General features: G+C 45.7%; 1 protein-coding gene across 2 annotated transcripts in view; it reads left to right on the top strand.

Moving 5' to 3' along the window:
* Positions 1-20,040, top strand: part of mlh1 (mutL homolog 1, colon cancer, nonpolyposis type 2 (E. coli)) — a 68,016-nt gene that overhangs the window by 22,682 nt on the left and 25,294 nt on the right. The window contains exons 4-11 of one of the 2 annotated variants that reach the window (XM_070889788.1): positions 4,933-5,006; positions 6,163-6,235; positions 7,692-7,783; positions 8,737-8,779; positions 10,504-10,592; positions 12,186-12,298; positions 18,459-18,552; positions 18,639-18,792. In XM_070889788.1, coding sequence (XP_070745889.1) covers positions 4,933-5,006; positions 6,163-6,235; positions 7,692-7,783; positions 8,737-8,779; positions 10,504-10,592; positions 12,186-12,298; positions 18,459-18,552; positions 18,639-18,792 — 732 coding nt within the window. Of the gene's footprint in view, positions 1-4,932; positions 5,007-6,162; positions 6,236-7,691; positions 7,784-8,736; positions 8,780-10,503; positions 10,593-12,185; positions 12,299-18,458; positions 18,553-18,638; positions 18,793-20,040 lie in introns of those variants that run through there. The other variant, XM_070889797.1, reaches the window with a different exon arrangement.

Raw genomic sequence — 20,040 nt, 5'->3', positions numbered from 1 at the left:
TCCCCCCTTCTATCCCTCCCCCCTTCTATCCCTCCCCCCTTCTTCTATCCCTCCCCCCTTCTTCTATCCCTCCCCCCTTCTTCTATCCCTCCCCCCTTCTCCTATCCCTCCCCCCTTCTCCTATCCCTCCCCCCTTCTCCTATCCCTCCCCCCTTCTCCTATCCCTCCCCCCTTCTCCTATCCCTCCCCCCTTCTCCTATCCCTCCCCCCTTCTCCTATCCCTCCCCCCTTCTCCTATCCCTCCCCCCTTCTCCTATCCCTCCCCCCTTCTCCTATCCCTCCCCCCTTCTCCTATCCCTCCCCCCTTCTCCTATCCCTCCCCCCTTCTCCTATCCCTCCCCCCTTCTCCTATCCCTCCCCCCTTCTCCTATCCCTCCCCCCTTCTCCTATCCCTCCCCCCTTCTCCTATCCCTCCCCCCTTCTCCTATCCCTCCCCCCTTCTCCTATCCCTCCCCCCTTCTCCTATCCCTCCCCCCTTCTCCTATCCCTCCCCCCTTCTCCTATCCCTCCCCCCTTCTCCTATCCCTCCCCCCTTCTCCTATCCCTCCCCCCTTCTCCTATCCCTCCCCCCTTCTCCTATCCCTCCCCCCTTCTCCTATCCCTCCCCCCTTCTCCTATCCCTCCCCCCTTCTCCTATCCCTCCCCCCTTCTCCTATCCCTCCCCCCTTCTCCTATCCCTCCCTCTCCTATCCCCCCCTTCTATCCCCCCTCTTCTATCCCCCCCTTATTTTCTCCTCCCTCCCTTCTCCTTCCCCCCCTTCTCCTTTCCTTCCCCCCTTCTCCTATCCCCTCTCTTTCCCCTTCTCTTCCTCCTTCCCCTTCTCCTCCTCCCCCCCTTCCCCTTCTCCTCCTCCCCCCCTTCCCCTTCTCCTCCTCCCCCCTTCCCCTTCTCCTCCTCCCCCCCTTCCCCTTCTCCTCCTCCCCCCCTTCCCCTTCTCCTCCTCCCCCCCTTCCCCTTCTCCTCCTCCCCCCTTCCCCTTCTCCTCCCCCCCTTCCCCTTCTCCTCCTCCCCCCTTCCCCTTCTCCTCCTCATCCTCCCTTCTCCTTCTCCTCCTCCCCCCTTCCCCTTCTCCTCCTCCCCTCCCTTCCCCTTCTCCTCCTCCCCTCCCTTCCCCTTCTCCTCCTCCCCCCTTCCCCTTCTCCTTCTCCCCCCCCCTTCCCCTTCTCCTCACCCTTCTCCTCCTCCCCCCTTCCCCTTCCTCCCCCCCTTCCCCTTCTCCTCCTCCCCCCTTCCCCTTCTCCTCCCCCCCCTTTCTCTCCCCCTTCCCTCCCTCCCCCTCTGCCTCCATCCCTCCATTCCCCCTGCCCCCCTCTCTCCGCTCCCCCTCCCCTTGCTGTCAGAAACACAGACACTGACAGACAGAGAGTGAGAGACACACACACAGACAGAAAGATAGAGACACTGACAGAGACACACTTGGGGGGGGCATCCCAGCACGCTGTTGGAGGGCTCCCGGTGCTGCAGTCGGTAAGTAGAAAATGTTTTATTTATTGATTTTTTTTAAAAAAAACATTATTTCTTATTAATTTTTTTTGATTGATTTATTGGTTGATTTATTGATGTTTTTATCATTTATTATTGATAATGGCTCTTTATTTGTAAAATTGAAATGTTTAATGTTTGTAAACTTCCCTTTAAACCCTCCCCCCATTCCCTACACCTGATTTGTAACATACGCCTGATTTTCTAAAGTGTCGACAAGGTTTTTTCGAGCGTACAAAAATCTTCACTTACTCCATTCTAAGTTAGTTTGGAGTAAGTTTTCACTGCCGAAACTTTGAAAACAGGCGTAAGTGGCCGGACACGCCCCCTTTTGAAAAAAAAATTCTGTTCCAAAGTGAAACTGTTCTAACTGACTAGAACTGGAGCAAACTAAATGCTGAGAACTTGAATTTCTCAGATACTCCGTTCTACACCAGTTGCTCCAAAAAATCAGGAGCAACTGAGGCCGAAACTTGGGCCCAACATACTTAACTTTCCTAACTATGAAGAAGCCAAATTTTCAAATACAGTATTGTATATAAAGTACCTCTTATTGCTACATAACTATCTAATCAACTGTGCCAACATTTATTCTGTTAAACTCGATACCTTGTTTTTAGCCAGATCTTGATCCAATTCCTTTTAAAACAGTTGATTGAATTAGTACTGAGCAATTTTGAAAGTAGTCTATTCGACAAAGCCCCCACTTCGGAACGAGGTGGGGCGAGTTATAATTCGTATATACCTCCAGCCCAGGGCGAGGCTTGACTATTTTGTTATGTTCCCTAATCTTGCAATCGCACTGTCAAGATTTATTTAATACAGATTTCTGCAGTCACTGAACCCCCACCCCAGCCCAGTCACGACCTTGTGATGAAACCAATGGCGTTATGTTAAGAAACAATTACTTATTATCTCTGAGATTATTCTTGATGTCTTCATTTTACCTCTAGGATATTGAAATCCACCATGAATGTTACATTTTGATTTCCTACAGTTGGTAATTGTTATTTTATTACTTTTTTCTCTTCAATAATTCCTTTCTAAAGGCTTCTGCCACCTTGTCTTTTGTGGTTATATCCACCATTTTGACATTATGGTTGCCCTTCCACAGTTATATCCACCCATCCACTAATTTGACATTATATCCACCTTTACCAGCATTGCCACTTGTCCACCTAACTTAGTTTGTCTTTATAAACCACATCAATTTAGTTCACGTTTTGAACAGCTAACCATTTTTTTTGTCAAACACCCTTGGAATTGTACATATGGTGCAGCTAGCAACAGGAAGAATTTAACCTTGATCTAGTTGTGCAGAATCTGCTGCCTGGCAGTTTATCAATGTTTTCTTCCTTTTGAAGAAATGTTGTTTTGAAGGGAATTGTATTTGGAGGAAGTGTTACTTCTGCATTTGGCTGTAATTTGTGTGTGTGGCCACCTTAAGTATTGGTTTCTGCCTTGTCAGAGGCGTCATCTTCAGATGACACATTAAATGGAGACCCCTATCTGCCTGTTCTGGTGGATGTAAAAGGTCCCATGGTGGCACCATTCTCGGTGTGCTGGCCAATATTCTTCCCTCAACCAGTACCACTAAAACAGATCAGCTGGACCTGACAGTTGGCTGCTGCGTTTGCCTCCAACAGTGACGGCACTTCAAAAGTAATTCAGTGTTTGTGAAGCACTTTGGGACGTCCTGAAGATGCGATAAAGCATTATAAAAATGCACGTTATTTTTTTTCTTTCACAGTGAAATTAAATGTTTGCCATAAATTATTTCTCTGGGCCCTCCCTGGTATCACTTCTCCTCTGAGAAAGACACAGCTGTTTCACAGACTTCACGATTTCAGCTGAACAACCGTAGCCTTCTCTCAGTATTGTCGTTCTGATGAACCTAAGAATTCTCAAGCTGATGCTGAGTTAGTCCACTCACCAAGTGGAGGTGGCAGACCATCAGCCCATTTCTAGGAGACCTTTGTGGTTACTTTTAAACCTTTGGCCTAATTTTCTTTTATCGATCTCTTTGTTCTGCCCCTGATCAAAGTCAAGTGTCTGAAGAACAGAAGCAGTTGGTAGTTACCGGTAGTAACTAGGTCAAGATTAGACCTGCAATTCTTCTATTTGAAAAAGGGGACAAAAGTAGCTAAGGGCCCAGCCTTGATGTTAACACATGCTTAACCTGAAAAGTAAAGTAGTATAATTAGGCGGTCGGAACAAAATGAGTTAAATGTATACAAAATTTGCTGTGGCATTTATTCTGCCACAGAACTTAAGTATCTTTAGTCTATTACAGTACTTGGTTTATCTGTTCAAAGTTATGAATGGTGTTGATAGAGTAAATAAAGAGAAACTGTTTCCAGTGGCATGAGGGTCGGTAACCAGATTTAAGGTGATTGGCAAAAGAACCAGAAGCGATATGAGGTAACACTTTTTTACACAGCGCGTTGTGGTGATCTGGAATGCACTGTCTGAAGGAGGGGTGGAAGCAGATTCAATAGTAACATTCAAAAAAGCATTGGATGAATACTTGAAGGGAGAAAATTTATAGGGAGTGGGATTGATTAGATAGCTCTAACAAAGAGCCGGCACATGGGCTGAACGGCATCCTTCTGTGCAGTATCACTGTATGATTCTATGATCTGCAAAAATTGGTGATTCGATTGATGCCACAGTTTCAAAGGTCATGTTCACATCCCCCCTCGTGTGTATGTGTCTCTGTTTCTCTCTCCCTTCCGCCTCTCCTCCCCCACATGCGTGTCTCTCTCTCCCTCCCTCCCCCTCCCCCCAAAACCTGGCACTCTCTCTCTTTCCACCCCCCCACAAACAACCAATCTCTCTTTTTCCCCCCCTCCCCCAACCAGTCTCTCTCTTCCCCCTCCCCCCCAACCAGGCTTTCTCTTCCCCCCCCCCCCCGCCCCCCTCAACCAGTCTCTCTCTTCCCCCTCCCCCCCAACCAGGCTCTCTCTGTCCCCCCAACCAGGCTTTCTCTTTCCCCCCCCCCCCGCCCCCCTCAACCAGTCTCTCTCTTCCCCCTCCCCCCCAACCAAGCTTTCTCTTCCCCCCCCCCCCCTCAACCAAGCTCTCTCTTTCCCCCCATCCCCTCCCCATCCAGGCTCTCTCCGCCGCTCTCCTCAGAGCTTAGCGGCTTGCGGCTCAGTCGGGCAACCTGGTCGGAATCAACGTGGCCAATTGCGGGGCCCCATATCCGCTTCCGGGCAAGTGGCAGAGTCTGGAGGAGAACGCAGGTGAAGAAGGACGAGAAAATCGTTAGTACAAATAGTTACATCAATTTCAAAAAAGGGCAGTTCGTCGATTGAAAAATTTCTAGGGTACCTTATACTAGCCATTGAACTTTTAAAATCTTTTGAGCTGGCTCTATAGTGGATTGGCACAAATATTAAGTATGAATCGTGTTGCCTTATGAGAATGCTCTACTTCCTTATTTTTAGGCTCTTGCCAGCATAAGCCATGTGGCACATGTCACCGTAACGACCAAAACTGCTGATGGGAAATGTGCATTCAGGTAAATATTTTATGACTCACTTTTTGGGGTGCAGTTTACAAATGAGTGCCCTTCAGAGCATTTCCACCATTAATGGCCAGAAGATCACTGAGAGCGGGCCTGCAATTTCCCTGTATGTGGGGGATCATAGTGCCCCTTTTTTGCATGTGGTTAGCGTCTCCGAGTTGCGAAGCTAGCAGACATCGCTCTGGGGGCGCTGTTTAAAGGGAAGGCCAGCAGCGCCCTGGGCCGCCATCTTTGTTGGCCAGCCGACTCTCGGGTCGTGCAGCCCTGCACTCCATCTTGGGTGCGGGCTGCTGGCCTGGTTCAGTGGCGGCCACCAAAGGGCCATGCAGAGTGCGCAGCGGCCTTCCCCTGTAAGGGGGTGACGTTGTAGTGTGTAAGCGCCACGGGATCACCCCCAAAGGAAACAGGGCGCCAGAGACAGCTCCACTTCCTTTGAGGGGTGGTAGGCCCAATTCCACTTTGGAGGTGGGGCTTGTGGGCCGGACAATAAAAGTCCCGGCCTTGCTAGGTTACTGCTTCCAATTGGGTTGCGGGGCAATTTTGACCCCTTGTTCTTTACAACACCTTGAGCGCCACACACACACACACACCACCTGAAGATGAGAATATGGTATGACCTGCTCACGGCACTCTCCTGCAGCTGCTGGCATTCTAGGCAGACTGATCAATAGAGTTTGACTTAGAGAACTCAAAATTCCTATATTTCCAAAACGAGAAGAACTACATTGAATAATTGTTATCCTTGACATTTGTCCTTAAATCTTCCTTCTCTTAAAGTTATACCATATAGCCACCTTTATTTTTGGCTCTTGGTTATTGGAGTGAACTATTTATGGTGGAGTCCTTGTTGCATCATTAGACAGTTAAGAGACAATGGGGTAGATTTTAGAATTAGCCCTCCAAATCTGGAACTTTGCACAACAACAACAGCAGCAGCACAACAAGGGGTACGCGAACCTCCGCACCCGAATCCCCGATATGTGTCCCCAGCTGGTGCAGATCGATGCTGGAAGCTCAGATTGATAAAATCTGCCCTAGCATTCCTCAACTGCTCTTTTGTTTGAGGTGGTGACAAGGGATGGGGATAGAAGTTCGATCACATGCGTTTTAAAAATATATGGAACTTTACATTACCTTCTCTGTTCTTTAGAGGTAGCTACTGTGATGGAAGATTAAAGGCTCCTCCAAAACCATGTGCTGGAAACCAAGGTACACAGATCACAGTAAGTTCCTCTTCAATAATTTAACCTTCAGTTTGTTTTCTTGATTCTTCGTCTGTTTGTTTCAGTATTCGATGCACTTACTGTTGTTTCTTCTCGGGTACTGTCCCCCTCCCTTTCAAAACTACCTTCATAACCCAACTTAATCGTTCTGTCCTTGCAAACTTCAGCCCTCTCTCCAACCTCCATTTCCTTTCCAAAGTCCTCTTGTTCCCTCCCAAATCCATGCCATTTTTCCCACAACAGCCTGTTTGAATCTCTCCAGTCAGGTTTCCGACTCTACCACAACACTGAATCAGCATTTATCAGTCATAAATTACATCCTCTGTGACTTTGACCATGGTGCATTTTGCCTTCCAGCCTTCCTTGTCATCTCTGCAACCTTTGACACCGTCGACCACACCATCCATGTCCAACACCTTTTCTGTTGTCCAGCAGAGCGGGATTTCTCATGTTTGCTTCCACTCTTATCTCTCCCATTATAGCCGGAGCATCTATTTTTCCATTGGAGAAGAAAATAGAACGGAATGCAAAGGAGGCTGCTGATTCGATATCACCTCGGAAAATTTATAGCCTTTTATACTCTACCTGACACCAGTTTATATCACTTGTGTATAGCGCCTTTGTAAACAAGATAAAGTTCTGCTGTTCCACATTAAGAGCAGGAGGTCTTTATACTCCTTTAACCTTGATGTAGTGCCGTTGACTGCCAATGCATCTGCCTTCAGATTACTGTCTCCTGTTCTGACCCGGTAAACGTGCTGGCTGGGCCAATGCATCAGTTTCCTCTCGTGGCGCAAGTAATGGACCGTAAATTGCAGCCGCTCCGGGTGCGTACGATGTGCATATGCGCCCAAAGAGGCCCCTTAAATTCCGGGTTTAGACCTGTGAAACGGATTTGCCTAAACCCAGCACTTGCGATCTGTCAGAATTTCTTTTGACAGATCGCATGCATCCCCGGGAGCAGGGCCTTTACGGGCGGTGATTTGGGCTATTTACCCAACTCCTGCCTGGACAATGTCCTTAAAACTCTTACGCCTGGTAAAAGAAAGAACTTGCATTTATATAGTGCCTTTCAAGGCTTCAGGATGTCCCAATGTACTTTACAATCAATGGAATAACTTTTGACGTGTAGTCACTGAAGTAATGTAGGAAAACGTGTGCTTGAAATCTCCATGTAATGTCTTTGTCTGTGTTTTATATGATGAGTGGAATTAATAAGAGCAGCAGCAGACCATTTAGCTCCTCGGGAATAGGCCATTCAGCCCGTCGAGTTAGATCTTGGCTAAACTATTCCTCAAATCCATTTACCCACCTTTGGCCCATATACCTTGATGCCCTTAACCAACAAAAGAAAAACAAGCCGGTGTGTCTGAGTGTGGCTGCTGCAGTGGCCCTTGATCTGCTTGGACCTTGGGTCGTTTCGTACAGTATTCCTGATGTTGACATCTGCTTTCAGGTGGAAGATCTATTCTACAATATTGCCACACGAAGGAAGGCTCTGAAAAATCCAAGCGATGAGTATTCCAGAATCGTGGAAGTTATGAGCAGGTAGATATAGTTTTTTTTAAATCTTAAGTATGGGGAGGGAGCAACAGATTGGGTTTAGACTAAGTGGCTTATGGAGAAAAACACTGACACACACACTAGATGGGCTGAATGGCCTGTGCCTGTTGAAACATTCTATAGTGAAACAGTAAGATACTTGTATCCGTAAACTGTACAGCTCATAGATAAGTGCAGTTTATAGGTGCGAGATGGGAGGGTCATTTATTTACACAAAGAAATTGACATTTATGCTGTATGTTTGAATGGAAATACTTGAACAAACTGCTTGGAGGATAAAGGGGGCGGGGTAAAGAAGTTAAACTTAATCATTCAATAGACATTACACGGTATCCTGAACATGCGATTTAAAAAAAATATTACTTATTAAAGTCTGTCGTCGACAAAGTTTGAACTTGGGGTTATTGTAACCCCAAAAACAGGTGGATTGGGGTTGGGTAAGATGTAATAAAAAAAATTTAAATCTCAAACCCGACCTTAAACTACTTCCAACTCTTTCCCCCCCCCCCCCCCACCCACCCCACTTCCGGGTTTAAAACTCCACAGCATACGGGCCCTACCAAAACTCATCCTTCTCCCACCTCACCACCACTTACAAACCTGTCCCTGTCAATATCGGAGCCTCACTCCAGGTTAAAATCTAATCTTCACTTATGTACCCATGTAACACATTAAGGAGAATTAAGGTCAATGTGGAAATCCAACTATTCCACTTGTTCTAACGGTTGTATTTGATGACGTAGATCCAGATTGGGTCGATGAATACTGTTTGCACTATCTGTTTTTGGCAGAAGAGCTCCCTGTACTTCCATAAGATGGCGGAAGATGGTTATCTTAAGGAATAGGAGCACCAAGTAACTTTTCCGTTTGCAGAATTTTCTAATTACCAAAGTCCATGGTTATATGCGGTCACTGTGTTCCACAATCTCTTCTTGCAGGTATGCAATTCACAATGCAGGAGTGAGCTTCGCTGTGAAGAAGGTGGGTATTAAATGGCTTGACTGGATCTTTTCCTCTTCATGAAACATTTCTTTTGTGAGTCTCAAAGAGCTCTTCCACCTAAAGGGAAGTCCTGCTGGAAATATCGGGATAGATTTTATGAATTCTCGCTCCAGGTGCTGAACGACAGACTGCAAATCGAGAATTTGGACGCATTCCCTCCAAAAACGTGCACACTGTTAATCTGTCCTGCTGACTTCCCAGGTTAATGGTCTGGGTTCCCATCTTGCAAACTTCTGCACTGGGAGTGCTAGTTTGTAAAGTCCATCTCACTAGATATTCCAAACAAATTATTAACCACGTACGGGTATAATGACAGCAGAATCTGGTGAATAGTTTGTAGCTTTGTTGTTCCGTGTGTAAGTATTTACTTCTGGTAAGTGCAAAATGGTGTAGCCTGTGTGATTTACACTGACAAGCTGGCAACTTCAGTGTGTGGATAGGCCAGAGTTCTCCTTACCATTAGTAACAACTTGTTCTGCCCTGTGACTGTGTCCATTTGACAGTACTGTTGTAAAATGATTGCAAGTGGACAGTCTGCACTGCCATCGATCGCCAGATTGTTACATTACTTTCTAGTTTGCATACTACTGATTCCAGACAACTTGGAGATGGCGGGGATGGGGGGCAAGAAATATCATAAGAGTAGAAAAAAGGCACAAATCTTTGGAAAGAAAAAAGGGGATAAAATTAATCTGTCTGGTAGCTGGAATGGTTCATACTTGAAATGCAAATGGGCAATTTTAACCCATTTCTTAGTTAGCTGACCCACTCTATTGAAGGCTCTAATTCTGCTGTTGGGGTAAGAGAGCTGGTAAAAATGGGAGTCAGAGCTCATTTGCTGCTCTTGGGATCTGAACTAAGCAAGTGTCAATGTAAAAAGCAGCTTCTGAGTGGGGATTGGATGGCACCATTGTCAATTCTAGCTCCCAGGTTTGAATGTAGTAAAGAATTACAGGTTTATGGTCTCCTCAGTCCTAAGTGAAATGAGTTTGCGTCACAATATAGATTCTAGTGGGCATGGGCCAATAGCACAATCTGCAAATTCATGCAGAGATTGTCCAGTATGGGGGAAATGGAAAAAGTCCTGATAGTGCCATTCTCCTGAGATTGAAAATGAAGGCATTTTTGTCGAACAGCTACAGGATGATTGAACTCTGAACTCTGCACCTGGCCTGCGCTATATCTGAAAAACGTGTGAAAGTCAGCAGGCACTTGCTTAATCAGGAAATTTACGCTGCCTCTTATACAAGTAGATCTCCTGTGGGGTTGCTCATGGTGATTTGGAGGCTGTGCAGTTTTAGAAGGGCTGCTAAAGTGTAATGGGGGGAATGTTACCGGAAGTAAGTGTGACAATTACAGGAAATGTGTGCTGGACACAACACTTTAGGTTAATCGATTTACATCGAGATCTACAGTTCAGAAACAGACCATTCGGCCCAAGGGTTTATGCTGGTGTTTATGCTATACACGAGTGTCCTCTTGCTCATCTTCATCAAACCCCATCAACAGATCCTTCTATTCCTTTCTCATGTTTTTATCTAACTTCCCCTTAAATGTATCTATTCTATTTGCCTTGACTACTCCTTGTGATAGTGAGATAGCCAGATAGAAGCTTTTTACAATCATTTCATTGTGGGGAGGGGGAGATGGATACTTTTTGTTTGTTGCTATTGTGCAAAGTACTAATAATTGTGTGTGTCTAGCAAGGTGAAACTGTTGCTGACGTGAGAACATTGCCCAATGCCTCAACCCTGGACAATATTCGAACAATCTTTGGGAATGCTGTTAGCAGGTATGGCCAGTTCAGAACGTATGTTTATATCTTGGGCAGCTACCTTTTTAAAACAGGGCGTGGGGTGAACAGGATGTCACACTGGGTTAGTGTCACGACTAGTGCTCACGACCATAAGTCCTGAACCTGGTGGAAAACATCAAATATCGAGGAAGCAGCAGCAGTGCTGTCGAAGATGGGAGTCGGATTTCTCTAGGTTCCAAACGGGAGCCAAAATCTTTGGTGGGATTTCTTTTTTGCTGGTATCAGATCTTTTGAGGCCTGTTGTGGGGTTGGTGCATCTGCTAATGCTGCCCTCTGCTGGTCTCTATTTAAATACTCCAGTTGTTCTCTGCACTTACTTCCAACTAGTGCTAAAATAACAGCAGTGCAGCAAAATGCTGCCGTTTTACCGATTGCCCAACACTGCCAATGTTTGCGTTTCTTGCATTAAGTACTGATCTGAAAGGGAGCACAGACCGCAGAGAGCCACAACGGACCCAGGCATCAGACTGCCATGGGAGGGAGCGAGCGAGCGCACTTATCATCTCGTGACATGCTGACTAGATGTGACTGCACAGTACCATATGCAACGCCTGTGGTCACCTTGCTTGTGGCACTGAAGCCGGAGGCCATTCCGCCGTGAGCACAGCTTGACGTGTAGCCCTTCAAGTGACCACGGCCGTGATCTTTGGTGCTTCACAGCCCATCAAGGCTGGCACAGGGGATTTGGCAGCAGCGAGTCATTCCTCAATTTACTGCAGTCCCCACCACTTACACTGTCAGCGCTTATCCTGGACAGCCGCCTATATCGGACAAACAGTGCTAACCAGTTCCCAGTACCATAGGAGTCCATTAAAAGACGTTATTTAAAATGTATTAAGCGCGCTGGCTATTTTGTGCAGTTCAGTACCTGCCGATGTAAAAGTTCCGCTGATTTCAACCAAAATCAGGTCTTCAAGCAGCTTTCATCAGCTGACTGAAGCTGCCTGAAGCCTCCCATCAGCTTTTCACACTGTTCATGGCAGTAAAAAGGTGAAGACTTTAGGCAGCTTCACTGAACTATTTGTACTGTTAACAACCACAGAAGTTATTGCGTTGAAATAGAGATAGAACTTGCATTTATATAGCGCCTTTCACAACCTTGGGACGTTCCAAAGCGCTTTACAGCCAATTAAGTACTTTTGAAGTGAAGCCACTGTTGTAATGTGGGGATACGTGGCAATCAATTTGCGCAAGCAAATTGCTTCAACCCGTTGCTGTGTGTAGTGGGCAAATCGGGTTAGCACAAATGGGCCCGCTATATGCGGTGGGAACTGTATTGTTGAGGCTCTGCCCAGCCTCACGGCTTACTGTGTGCACTTGGCACTAAGCCACAGCACCAGAGATCCAGGCAGCAAGGCTTCTTTGACAATAACAAAAGTGTGGGACATCATCGACTGCACACTTGCTCCTCAGGCCAAGCACTTCCCGATAAAACTGGCTAAGGATATTACTTTGTCAGTGAGGCAGAGTGACAAGCTTCTTGAGATTCATTATCCAGATCAGGGAACACTTTGGAAACCCTTGAAAAGACTGAATTTCATGCTGTAATTTTGTTTGTTTTGCCTACAGGGAATTAATTGAAGTGTGTCATGAAGATCCAAAATTGGCTTTCAAAATGAAAGGTTATATATCCAATGCAAATTATTCGGTGAAAAAATGTATCTTTTTACTTTTCATCAATCGTAAGTGAACTTTTTAACTGGTAACTGGAAGTGGTTTATTTTTCTAACTGTGTGCTAATCTGCTTTACTAACGCATCGCTCCCATTCTTTTGTCTTTTTGATTCATATCCTTGTTTACCACAAGCTTGAAATTGTGAGACTTTGTTCCCACCATGCTATCTCGCTGGAGTGGAGTGCATATCAGAGAATTGGACAGGGAGCGTAGATCGCACTATGTGCAGGTCTCCTGATTTTCTGCCCATTAATAGTCAGAAAATTGAGAGTGCAACAAATCGGGTGTGCTGACTTCCTCGCCTGATTGTCTGAGCCATGCTCATCAGGATGAGACTCAGTGCTGGGAGAGCAACCTCTCAATTTTGTGACTTGCCTCTACTGAGGTATTAAGGCCAGGATGACCCTCTTTACTAAAGTAGTCGTGGGTCTTTGATGGGTTGGGACTTCCACCCATTCTTGGCCCAGGCCAGTTTTCTGGGAGGAGAGTAATTTAAGTAATTGTTGTGGGACCTGGATGCCCACCCCCCCCCCCCCCCCCCATCCCTTCTGGTAGTGATGGTGGGGATATTGTTGCAGTGCCCAGGGACGCTGGTGTGGCTGGTTACACTGGACAAAGTTTTAGAAATTTGAATCTGCCGCTTTAATGGTCACTCTGTGATTGATTGCACTAGGAAAAGAGTGCATTAAAAATGTAACCTCCTCCTACAGGAACACCAGTCGCACTAGCGTTCGTTCCATGCATGCAGTGTTGTGAAGAGGCACGTGAAAGGAAATATGTGATAATGTGCCTTTGCCTATCCTAGTGATGTCATGCAGTGCTACTCCAGTGGCTGCAACATGGCTGGTGGAAGGCTGCTGACTTTCAGTGGGGAAGACTGCAGATGGCTTTACAGGACAACTTCTAGGAGCTGGTGACTGGGAGTATCAATTCAAGTGACAGTGTTTCACCACCTTCTCTCCCTCCCTTCCCTCTCCCTCTCCCTCTCCCTCTCCCCCTCCCTCTCCCTCTCCCTCTCCCTCTCCCTCTCCCCCTCCCTCTCCCTCTCCCTCTTCCTCCTCCTCCCTCTCCCTCTCCTTCTCCACTTCTTTCTCCCTCTCCTTCTTTCTCCCTCCCTCTCCTGCTATTAACCACTGGCTGGACAGGCTGGATTTTTTGGGTGTGTGTAATGAGGAAGGCACAAGCATAGAGTTGTGGTGAGGGGAGGGGGAGAAAGCAAGAGCTGCATGCTTACACCATGTTCACCTTGTTAATCAGAAGATACTGTGGGATGAGGGGGAAGTGGGATGTGAGAAGGAGGATAACATATGAGCATACCGGCACCTTGTATGCTTTCAGTCCCGCCACTGGGCAAAGGCTCAGCCCTGCCACTGCAAGAATGGCCAGAACCGTCTCCTCCAAGGGGGTGAAGTGAAGTGAGATGTGCCTCGTGTTTGGTACAGATTGTTGGTAGTTGAGTGATTGGGGGTTGTGCATTGAGCAGTGTGAGAGGCGAGTGGTGTAATTGGAAGAAGATAGCTTTTGAGGATGCATTCACTGACCTTGACCAGTGGTCTGAGGTCAAGAAACTTCTTTGGCCACTGGAGCCAGGTGATGGGGGGGGACACTGCTGGCAGAGACGGCCTCAGTGATCTGGTCCCACATCGTTCTTTCTGGAGGGCCTCCTGGCCCCTGCGGATGGAGGACCCCTCATGCAGTGTTGACCCCCCCCCTCTCCCGCGCAAAGCTGGAGTGCTGCGGGCAAGACCCTGGGTGCCCTTTCCCTGGCTTGCTGAGCCATTTGTGTTCGTGCTGAAGCACTCTTAGCATTTTTTTACATGAGGAAGACAGTTCAGCTTTAACAGCTGAAGGATGCCATTTCGGAATTATTTTTAATGTTTATTTTTTTCAGAAGGCAGTTGAACTGTAAGGGCTAAAGACTGTCTATTTTTAAATGATTTTTTATTTTTTTTATTTTAGAAGCAGTGTTTGAGACTCCTTTCTAAAATGACAGGCTAGCTTTAAGAGAATGCTGCCTTGCTTCAGGAACACTATGGCCACGCTACATTGGGCCTCCTCCTAAGATAACCGCCCTAAACAGCGCGTTCGACAATAGTTTTTGCGCTGTGCTAATTTAAATCAGCAGGCAGCACCAAAATACCGGTCGGTGCTGTCTGCGCTCTTTTTGAGGGCAGCCGTTAACTTTAGCCCGCAATGGCAGTGGGCAGTTTCTGGCCTAATCGAATCTCTAGGCCATACTCTTTCTCTGCCCCTCTTAATCCCTTTTTTTAGATCTCCTTTATACTCTCTATATTCAGCTTGGTTCTCTATTGTTTTACAAACCTATCAATTGTCATAAGCCCCCTTTTTCTGTCTCATTTTAACCTCTCTATCTTTAGTCATCCAGGGAGCTCTACCTTTAGATGCCCTTCCCATATCCCTCATAGGAATGTGTCTACTCTGTACCCAAACCATTTCCTCTTTGAAAGCCTCTCATTGTTCAGTTATTGTTTTGCCTACCAATTTTTGATTGCAATCCACCAGGGGACAGATCCCTTTTGAACTCATTGAAGCCCTCCTCCAGTTAAGTAGTTTTACACTTGATTGCATCTTGTCCTTTTCCATAACTATTCTAAACCTGATATTATGATCACTGTTCCCCAAATGCTCTCCCACTGAAACTCGCTCCACTTGCCCCACTTCATTCCCCAGAACTAGTTCCAGCACTGCTTCCTCCCTTGTTGGACTGGAAACACGCAGATCAAGAAAGTTCTCTTGTATACATTTCAGGAATTCCTCCCCCTCTTTTCCCTTTACACTGTTACTATCCCAATCTATATTAGGATAACTGAAGTCCCCCATTATCACTGTTCTGTAGTTCTTGTATCTTTCTGTAATTTGCCTTCTAATTTGCTCCTCTGTTTCTTTCACACTATTTGGTGGCCTATATTATACACCAAATAGTGTAATGGCACCTCTTGTTCCTTAATTGTAATGAAGTAAACTGCCTTTGGCCCCTTAATTACATCATCCCTCTTCATTGCGAAAATAGAGTCTTTGATCTATACTGCCACCCCCTTTTTTGTTCCTTCCATATCTTTCCTGATTACCTTGTAGCCAGGAATATTAAATTCCCAACTCTCCCCTTTGAGTAATGTTTCTATTACTGCTGCTATAATCATAGTCCCATAGCCTTGTGTCTGCAGCTTACCAATCTTATTTACCATGCACCATGCATTTATGTACATGCACTCCATCCCATCTTAGACTGCTTTGCATTTGCCCCCTGTCTGATCCCTCCTATTTCTGAACTATTCTTTACTCTATTGCTATTTTCCCCTCCTTCTGTGCAGCTTGTTTCTCCTCTGATGCCCACCGCTGCCAAATTAGGTTAAACCCTCCCCACAATACTAGGTAACCTTCTCATGAGGGCAATGGACCCAGCTCTGTTGAGGTGCAACCCGTCCACCTTGAACAAGTCCCACCTGCCCCAGTACTGATCCCATTGTCCCAGGAATCTGAAACGCTCCCTCCTCCACCATGTCTCCAGCCATGTGTTAACCTGTTTTATCCTATTATTCCTTTCTACCTGCATGTGACACTGGGATGATTACCTTTTGAGGTCCTGCTTTTTTAACTTCTGAGCTCCTGAAACTCTACTGCAGGACCTCAACCCTTTTCCTTCATATGTCATTGGTTCCCACATGGACCACCAGACATCTGGCTGTTCCCATTCGCCCCCCCCCCCCCCCCCCCGCCCACTCAAAATGATCTCCATGATATCCGTCATCCTGACAACAGGGAGGCAGCACACCATATCGACGGTTGCAAAAATGCCCTGATTATTGAATCCCCTATGACCACTGCAATTCTACATTTTTTTGTGACCCCCCTGTGCAGTGATTTGCCCCACAGTGCCATGGATGTGTTCACGACTGCACTCCACTATTTACAATATATATTAATGACTTGGATGAAGGGACCAAGTGTAATGTATCCAAGTTTGCTGACGATACAAAGCTAGGTGGGACAGTAAGCTGTGAGGAGGACACAAAGTCTGCAAAGGGATATAGATAGAAACATAGAAAAATAGGTGCAGGAGTAGGCTATTCGGCCCTTCGAGCCTGCACCGGCATTCAATAAGATCATGGCTGATCATTCCCTCAGTACCCCTTTCCTGCTTTCTCTCCATACCCCTTGATCACTTTAACCGTATGAGCCATATCTAACTCCCTCTTGAATATATCCAATGAACTGGCATCAACAACTCCCTGCGGCAGGGAATTCCACAGGTTAACAATTCTCTGAGTGAAGAAGTTTCTCCTCATCTCAGTCCTAAATGGCCTGCTAAGTGAGTGGGCAGTGAGGTGGCAGATGGAGTATAATGTGGGGGAATATGAGGTTCTTCACTTTGAAAGGAAGAATAGAAAAACAGAATATATTTTAAATGATGAAAAACTATTAAATGTTGGTGTTCAGAGAGATTTAGATATCCTCGTACAGGAAACACAGAGAGTAGTGTGCAGGTACAGCAAGCAATTAGGAAGGCAAATGGTATGTTGGCCTTTATTGCAATGAGGTTGGAGTACAAGAGTAAGGAAGTCTTATTACAATTGTACAGGGCTCTGGTGAGACCACAACTGGAGTACTGTGCACAGTTTTGGCCTTGTCTGAGGTGCAACGAAGGTTTACTAGATTGATTCCTGGGATGAGAGGGTTGTCCTTTGAGGAGAGATTGAGTAGAATGGGCCTGTATTCTCTGGAGTTTAGAAGAATGAGAGGTGATATGCTGAGAGGTTGTTTCCCCTGGTTGGAGAGTCTAGAACTAGTGGGGTATAGGATAAGGGGTTGACCATTTAAGACTGAGATGAGGAGGAATTTCTTCACTCGGTGGGTTATGAATCTTTGTAATTCTCTACCCCAGAGGTCTGTGGATGCGCAGTCATTGAGTATATTTAAGGCTGTGATTGAAATCTAGGAGAATCGAAGGATATGGAGATCGGGCAGGAAAGTGGAGTTGAGGTAGATCAGCCATGATCTTATTAAATGGTGGAGCAGGCTCAAGGGGCCGTATGCCCTACTCCTGCTCCTAATTCTTATGTTCTTATGTGTATCTCAGATGGAAGGTGTTATTTTACCAATTGGTGCTCCAAGCAGAGAGCCTCACTTGCTGGGAGCATATGTCGTGAATGTGACTGCATGAATCCCACCTTGTTCCATTCATTGGAAATCACTTCAGGCTCCCTGCCTGGAGCAGAATTTAGTAAAATTATCCCACTGGTGTTTGGTGATCACAGAATTCATACGTATCATGCGACCCCTAAATTTTCGTCCCCAAAACATGATTTTATCATATATCTCATGTATCATGCGAGTCACTTTTTTGAGATACCAGATGCCACTAGGCTAGGCTTTCAAACAAGTTTAACAAGTACCCAACACGTAACAAGTACCCTAACACATAACAACGATCGAATACAGACCTTAACAACCGAATCATGAAACATCGAGTGGATTCTGTTGTGAAAGCTGTTCGCGAATCGAACACCGATATAGCAATCATTCCAGCTGGCTTGACTAGCGTCGTTCAGCCACAGCCTCTACTGTGTTTGCGGGTAAAAGAAGCATGGGCTTAGATAGATGGAGCCTCTAATAATGCAGCAAACTTCAGAGGGAGTTGTGGGTGGCGATCTCTAGACCACAGCAAAGATACAGTACAAGTGACAATAGAGGCTGCAATCCAGCCCAGGAGATACCTGCCGAGATTCAGCGTGGATACGATCTGCTTAACAGCCTAGCAGCCTAATCTTGGCCAGCACTTCACACCCGCAAATTTTGTATCTCGCGTATCATGCGACCCCCCAAATTTAGGTTACAATTTAGGTCTTCAAAAGTCGCATGATACGCGAGTATAAACTGGCCTTTCAGTTTTACCCAGGTTTCTTTTCTCTCCTACCCACGTCCAAGTAAAGAGAGCTGCTTGCAGTGATTGGTGCTTGTGCAAGGCTGACTTGTGTCTCTAGACACCAGACTGACATGCAGTTTGATGGTGCTGAGATCCTGCATGTCCTTGCTGCACTTGAATGTAGTTCTGCCATACAGTTTAAATATTCAAATGTACCTGAAGGAATTGTTCGCTGACATAGCATTGATTACTCACATCGAATTTGTCTTTCAATTATTTTAAAGATCGCTTGGTGGAATCTAGTGCTTTACGGAAAGCCATTGAAACTGTCTATGCCGCCTACCTTCCCAAAAATACACACCCCTTCCTGTACCTGAGGTAAATGTGGTAGACTGAGACCGAGATTCTGTCCAGTTATTCTCACTCTCTTTGCAATGTTCAGCACTGATCTTTTTTTCTTTAAGCCTTGAAATATTGCCACAGAATGTAGACGTGAACGTTCATCCCACAAAGCACGAAGTACACTTTCTGCACGAGGACAGTATCATCGAGAGTGTGCAGCAACATGTTGAGAGTAAGCTGCTTGGCTCCAACTCCTCCAGAACCTATTTCACTCAGGTCAGTTTTGTGCTTACAACCAGCATTCCAAATAAGCATGGCCAGGTTTGCACTGTATTTCTAGTGAGATGATAACATTTTTCTCTATGCACAGGTTTATGATTTAATTAGAGCTACTGATCATTCAAAATCTTCCCATGTTTGATTATGTTGCTCGACTCGTAGAATGATGCAGCACAGAAACGGGCTGTTTGGCCTACTCAATCTGCGCTGGTGATTTTTCCTCACATGAGCCCCCGAGGCTTGTCTCACTCTCCCGTTTGCTTCCCATGCTTCTGTAACGTTCCTCTTTGTCAAGCACCTCTCTCACTCCCTTTTAAAAGAACAGTCGTGTCTCTGCAATTCCTTTGCCTCCTAGTGGCTCTAACCCTACCCTCATTGTCCTGATACAAGTGCGCCTTTTTATTGTTTTATGTGTTCTTTGTTCATTTTTCTCTCTGCTCCCTCCTGGCCTTTCTATGCTCAATTTTTGTAGTTTTCCTCTAATCTCATATTTGCTGGATTTTATTTTTATTATCTGCCCCTGCAATTAGTAAATGCTGGTTCATTTGGATTCAAATTTAATCTAATCTCCCTAGTTATCTATGGAACCTTTAATCCGCTCCCTTTTTTCCATACTCGAATATGCTTTATTTGCACCTTTCCTTTTCCCATCACATGTTTCAGGAGTTGGGGTGCAGAGGTGCTTGATTTGTGTCGATACCAATTTTCCAGTTATTAACTTTAATTAATGAAATATTGGGACAAGGGAGTTCTAGATAAGGGAGGTTCAACCTGTATTACGTAGGGAGCATTACACTGGAACATTAAATATTCGGGTTATTAACTCAGAAAGAAGTTCACTCACTTACAACACGTACACGTGGAATGAACTGGATTTTGGTTTCCCTTGTGGAACTTGTGTTTCTCAGTTCTTAGATATGTACACTTTCAAATTCAAAATAAAAATAGTGCAAGAAGACTGTCGTTTGGTCCCACTCACTGTCATCCACATCACCTGGTCCCACTCACTATCATAGAAACATAGTAGGCCATTTGACCCTTCGAGTCTGCAACGCTATTCAATATGATCATGGCTGATCCTCTATCTCAACACCATATTCCCACTTTTTCCCCAAACCCCATGATGCCTTTTGTTTCTAGAAATCGATCTATCTCCCTCTTAAATATATTCAGTGACTTGGTCTCCACAGCCTTCTGTGGTAGAGAATTCCACAGGTTCACCACTCTCTGAGTGAAAACATTTCT

Source organism: Pristiophorus japonicus, chromosome 1 (assembly GCF_044704955.1).
Source record: "Pristiophorus japonicus isolate sPriJap1 chromosome 1, sPriJap1.hap1, whole genome shotgun sequence".
NCBI lineage: Eukaryota > Metazoa > Chordata > Chondrichthyes > Pristiophoridae > Pristiophorus > Pristiophorus japonicus.
This window is presented reverse-complemented; position numbering and strand designations above follow the sequence as displayed.